Raw genomic sequence first — 6,257 nt, 5'->3', positions numbered from 1 at the left:
CTCTCTCTCTCTGTTTCTCTTTCTCTTTCTCATTCTCTTTCTCTCTTTCCCTCCCCGCATATGCAGCATATGTCCGGCCCCTCCGAGCTCCTGTCCACTGGCTTTTCTTGCTCTGTTGTTCTTCGCCCCCCCCCCCCCCCCCCCCCACACACACACACAGACACACACACACACATGCACGCACGCACACACACATACACACACACACACAAACACACACAGTGCACATTGCTTTCATTAGACATCTCTCTCTCTCTCTCCCTCACTCTCTCCCTCCCCCAAGAACCTCTTGTCCGGCCCCCTGATCTTTCTGTCCATTGGCTTCCCCGGGTCTATTTTTCATGTCCAGCCCCTAATGAGTGTCCATTGGTTTTGTTATTTCCCTTCCCTCCTCCCACTTTGCCGCTTCGCCCTGCCCATGTTTTGTATGTCTGTGTCCATCCATCTCCTGACGTTCAAGTTCGCAGGAACGTCACGTCCGCACTTGAACTTGCAGCTCAGGGGGGCTTTTGCCATTTTTTCATCTCTCTCCCTCGCTCTCTTTTAAAAAAAGCCATGACGGCGATCCCACAATCCATCTTCCCTGCGCCATCGTTGTATTATTTCTAATTTATTTTGGATGTCAAAGGCATTGATGAAGATATTTTCTCTGGAGTCTCCCTTCTAACCCGGCTCTCCCGATGTGAACCGAGCTGAACGCTGCCACCAGCCACCATGTCTCGCCGCAAGCAAGGCAAACCCCAGCACTTAAGCAAACGGGATTTTTCGCGTAAGTACATCTAAATTGTCATTTCTACTTTTACCACACTCCTTTCTACCCAGTCCAATACTGTGTCCATTCAGAAAAGCGGAAACTGGGTTACATGGAGCGTGATTCGCACTGGCACTTTGGACACTGGACAGCACGGACCCGCCGTCAAGTGGACTTCACCGTGAAAGCGAGGCGAGAATCTCCCCTGGTGAAATACATATACGCGCATAGCATATTCTACCCAGGCTGAAAGAGAAAAGTTTGATCCAGTTTTCACCCCTGCGAAAAATCTGAGAAGTTTGCAGCGAGAATGGCATTACATTCACACGCACTGGCTTTAGTGCCCCGGTTGCCTCCGCCACTAAAGTGCATAGGCTACGTTAAGGTACGCGGAGCGTATGGGTAGCCTATATGCATGCTTTCCGCGGAGCTATGTAGAATATCGCCCGGAATATCCCGTACCGTTGCCTGTCTTGGATCGAGGCAGGTTTCTCCCCTCTCGTGCTATTTTTGGAAGGTTTTCAAAAAACTGGAAGTGGATTTTGTTTGGGAAAAATCTCGTGTCCAACTGTTTACAAGCACCGCGTGCGCGTGTGGCTCCTCGAAATATATATATATATAAAAACCTGCTTATTTGTACCCTGCTTGTCCATATATCCTTAACGAACGGATTGTTGTGTTTACATTGATTCTGCAAGGTGTTCTTCTATAGTGGCGGGAAGCATATGCTTCACGCTGTCTCGAGTAGCCTAGTAAAAGAGGGTGCTTTAGTAAAGAGCAACAGGACCAACGCATTTTCTCTTCTGTAGTCAATTTTTCTTCCTTTTGACCAACCCACATTTGGAGCCATTTGTATTGATTTTAGTTTATCATGCAGATCATTACCCTAAGGTAAGACAAAACAAGAATAACAATGTAATGTTATTTATACTGTAATAACAATGTAAAGAAAATGTTGAATAATTATACATTTTTACGTTTAACTAGGCTATATGAAAAACTCCATTAAGCACACATTTATTTTGATATGGTTGATTTAGTTTGCATACATAACCAGCATGTTTACAATGTTACAAGCAGCAGGCAGTTAGCTATATATGCGTTTGTAACAAGAGGAATCACTAAGGTAGCCAGCCCAATGCCCGATGTTGCCACACCGTGTTTTTGTCCTGAAACCGTCCCTTCAGTAGCGCTCGAATGGTGTAATATGCGATAACATGCCCTAGATCCACGTTGCTGTAACATTGTATCGTATCGTGTGGCATTACTAGGTTTCCGCATGAAGTCGAGTGGCTGTAGCCATATCGTTGGGTCTCAGTGCAGCCAGGGCATACAGTCCAGCTGCATCGGAAGGCTTTTGTTCGTGTCGGAATCCAGTCGCTAGGAGGCAGACAACGATCAAAAACTGGATGTGAACTTGAACCTGATCAATTTCACCGCCACCTCAATCTACATCTTTGAGGATATGTTTAGAATGCAGGGAAACGCATAAGGGGATATTATACGTCGCGTTTCCCCTCCTCCTCTTTTCTCTCCAGTTTCGAATCCTGTTCTTTTCTACAGGGGTATGGAAGTTAAACACATTTCAATACAAATGTCAACATTCTGTAGTCCTATAACTTGTCAAACTACCTAAACGCAAAAATCTCCATAAAAAAAATATTCAGACACTTTTATTTTATTTTAAATGGTAGAAAATATCCTTTTATTTTTTATACGATTTATTTAATGTGCAAATGCATAACAACACTTGTCCATATGAATAAAATATAGGCCTATGATGGCTTTAAATTAAGGTTGGATTTTTTTCTTTTTGAGCACATATTTCGTAAAAGGACGAAAAGGCCTATACCCAAATTATATAGCTGTCCATATTTCCTTCAGATAAGGAAGGTTATTAATAGTGTTAATGGTAGGCTAATCAAACCCCTTGAAATATAATGGAATTTACAGAAGTGGGAAAAAGAGATATGTTACTAATGTTTACCACCTTTCATTCCTATGGGCTGTGCATCAAACAACACATATCGTTTTTTCCTGATTATGCAGAAATTACAGTTGTTTTAATATCATGCAGAATGAAATGACTTTCAAATGCATTAACTAAATTGTATTGCTGCCTTACATAGCGTGATTTTCTTATAGCCTGTCAGAAAATAATTGTTCCACGACAGTTTTCTTCTTATTTTTATTGATTTGCCACGCAGATTTGAATTAGTGACAAATCATGTTTATCCCACACATTATATAGGAATAGGCCTACAATATAATTGATCTCAGTGTGCCTGCTCTGATGCAGCCTATATTTTTGCTTTTATCTGATATTGATTGCAACACATTAGTTTAGGAGCCGGACATGTATACCTTGAAGTGATATTATTCAGTCCATGTTTTGAATATGTAAATATGTCCAGGTTTCTCGTCTCCTTCAATTCCATTTCAAGCAGTTCAGTGTAGATGGCTCAATATGGTGCTTAATATATGCATAGTTCTATGCAAAAAAAATTGAAATCAAATGATATAATTCAAATAGGTGTTTATCCCTTTGTAATTAATACCGACAATGCATTATGCAACTCTATAAAATCTACTCTCAGTTCAAGTTTAAGGTGAGGGCTTAGTCTGCTTCCATTTGATTTTATCCAGTGAATTTAATGCCTAGGGCTGTTGTATAACCTCGGCTGTTCTGGTGGTTGACCTGACGTTACATTAAGGGTAGTAACCGCGCAATGTTATCTCTATGTCCCTGTTCGCTCGCAGTTGTCGTGTAGAATTGCTCGTTCAAATGATATTTCCTCGCGCGCGGTGGGAGCCAACCCCCCCCCCCCCCCCCCCCCCTCTCTCTCTCTCTCTCTCTCTCTCTCTCTCTCACACACTCTCTCTCTCTCTCTCTCTCTCTCACACACACACACACACACACACACACACACTCTCTCTCTATCTATTCTCTATCTGGCTCTAGGTTGGGCGGAAATAAATGTAACCTCACACGATCTTATCTCGTTTATCAAACATCCCTACCAATCATCAGCCACTACAAATTAAAATCTATTTTTTGATTCTCAGTGGTTTTAGGTTCATTAAAATGTGAAATTGGCAGCTTAGTAAAGAAGGTCAAGATGCTTAACCATTAGGAAACTAAAAAGAAAGCTACTCTCACCTTTCAGCGACATATTTCAAACACGACGGGCCGCTCAGTAGTAGGCTACTTAGTAGTAATAGTAGACTCCTGTCTAACCTCCCTTTGTGGTAAAATATATCTCATTCACACAGCTCGTCGTCTGTCCGTGTATAACAAGACTGACACTCCCCGTGTGACAAAAGGCAACTTTCAAACGAGTCAAGCGTTAATCCCGGCTTCCATGGCGAGGAATGTACTTGAACGGTTCCTTAAGGCTGATTTCCGGCTGTAAAAGTGGTTATCTAGGAACTGTAAGTCACACATGCAAAGAGTCCAGGAGAGTTTTTTTTATTTCGACACACTCAGGCTGCTTATCTTTTCTGCACACACATGTTGGACACATTTGTAATTTCCCCCATAATGAATTGAGAGAAGCAAGCTATGAACTATTATTATATCACACATTGTAATTTTATTATTCTGCACCTAAGAATACTCTTTTGAATATGAAAAACACATTTTTGAAAACGATATTTGAAAAAGCATGAAACATTTTTTTTGAGCTATCCAACAGTCTCGTTCCTACTAAGCTTTTGATTACTACCAGTCTATAAAAAAAGTAATTAAATACAAATGTATTATCTATCAAACTAAGGCTTTATTTGTCATACCTATACCTTTCTACAACCACAAAGAACATTTAACATCCATTATAACGCCTTCCTTTGATTAGATGCCTTTCTTAGTCGTTGTCGTGTTAATTTCAATGGATGTAAAAGTAGAAGAGGTCATAGTGTTAAATTGACAGGCTGATGAGTGTTAAGTGGAGCTGTCTGTCTAATGCCAGTCACACCAAAAGTTAGTCATACACTTTTCTCTGCAACACCGTCCAGGCATTACTCCTACTACTACTACTACTACTACTACTACTACTACTACTACTACTACTACTACTACTACTACTACTACTACTACTACTACTACTACTACTACTACTACTACTACTACTACTACTACTACTACTACTACTACTACTACTACTACTACTACTATTACTACTACTACTACTACTACTACTACTACTACTACTACTACTACTGGGGGTGTAGTCTGATGACTACTTCTAGTTTTGGCAGAATGGTGAGAGAGAAAAAGCCAAAACACGTGATCATTGTTTTGCACTGTTGTTGATACTGCTCAATTGAACATTACACCTCTAATTTCCTGTCTGTTTCCCTCCCTCCCTCCCTCCCTCCCCTCCCTCCCTCCCTCCCTCCCTCCCTCCTCCCTCCCTCCCTCCCTCCCTCCCTCGTTTCTGCTTACAGCCGAGCCCCTGTCTGCCGTCGTCTCGGAGGAGCTCTCGTCGGAACGCTGCTCGCAACGCTCGGACCGTTCAGAGAATGGCACGGGCACACTGCGGGTTGCTGTGGAGACGGAGCATGACCTGTTGACCTGTGGTCAGTGCCAGACCACCTTCCCCCTGGGGGACATCTTGCTCTTCATTGAGCACAAGAGGAAGAGATGCCATGGACCCCCCTGTCTGGCCAGGGGCCTGGACAAGCCCCCCTCACCCTCACCAGGCCTGGCCCTCACTCCTTTGCCCTTCCTGGCCTCATTCCGCACGCGCCCCGTGGAGGTTGGCGTCCAAGCCACGCCAGGGGCGGATGATGACCGCTTCTCGTTGCCCAGAGGGATCTGCCCCAAGCAGGAACACATCCCAGGTAACCATCGTTCCCCACAACATGTTGTCGTTAAACAAACAATAGGATTCACATACAGTATCTTTATTGGTGTAGGTGAACATGGGTGAACGTGCACAAACATGTGTGCATCATAAGGGTAGCTGTGCATGGGGGCGTGTTTCAGTTTTGAAGTGTGTCACAAACCAATATTATATGCAGTGACGTGTTTGAATGTGTATATCCCTTGTGGGCTTGTGTTTTTATGTTGTGGGGGGGGGGGGGGGGGGGGGGGGGGGGGGTAGTGTGTGTAAGCATAGACGGGGTACTGCGGAGGCCACATATTGGGCAGAAATGTTCCCTCTCCCTGTAGGATTTGTAGTCCTCAGACACCCAGGGTGAATGCCACTGCCATGATTGGCTCAGATTGGGTCTACGTTTAAGTGATCCATCTGATTGGCTAGGACTGATAGGCTAGGGGCGGGGTCTATTCCGGCTAACCACAACTGAAACGTCACAGGGAAGCCCAAAAGAATAGGATAAGATAAAAACACATCTTATGATTTGATTTATGGATTGTTATCTCATCCGTGTCTCAGATCGCCCTGTTCTTACTGGCTGGTGTTCTTAATTAGAGACACATATGCATCATAGTGCTACTGATCTCTAGCGGTGTGTGTGAATGTGTGTGTGTGTGTGTCTGTAT

General features: G+C 43.5%; 1 protein-coding gene across 1 annotated transcript; it reads left to right on the top strand.

Moving 5' to 3' along the window:
* Positions 1–511: 511 nt before the first annotated feature.
* LOC311123465 (B-cell lymphoma/leukemia 11A-like) lies at positions 512–5,593 on the top strand (the record flags this gene model as incomplete). Its single annotated transcript, XM_084197730.1, has 2 exons — positions 512–769; positions 5,198–5,593. Coding segments are annotated over exons 1-2 (451 nt in total), but the record flags the coding sequence as incomplete, so codon positions are not given.
* Positions 5,594–6,257: the final 664 nt, after the last annotated feature.

This window comes from Coregonus lavaretus (genome assembly GCF_964263955.1).
Source record: "Coregonus lavaretus genome assembly, contig: HAP1_SCAFFOLD_2304, whole genome shotgun sequence".
Taxonomy (NCBI): Eukaryota; Metazoa; Chordata; class Actinopteri; order Salmoniformes; family Salmonidae; genus Coregonus; species Coregonus lavaretus.
Note: the sequence above shows the minus strand (reverse complement) of the source record. Positions and strands in the feature narration are given on the sequence as shown.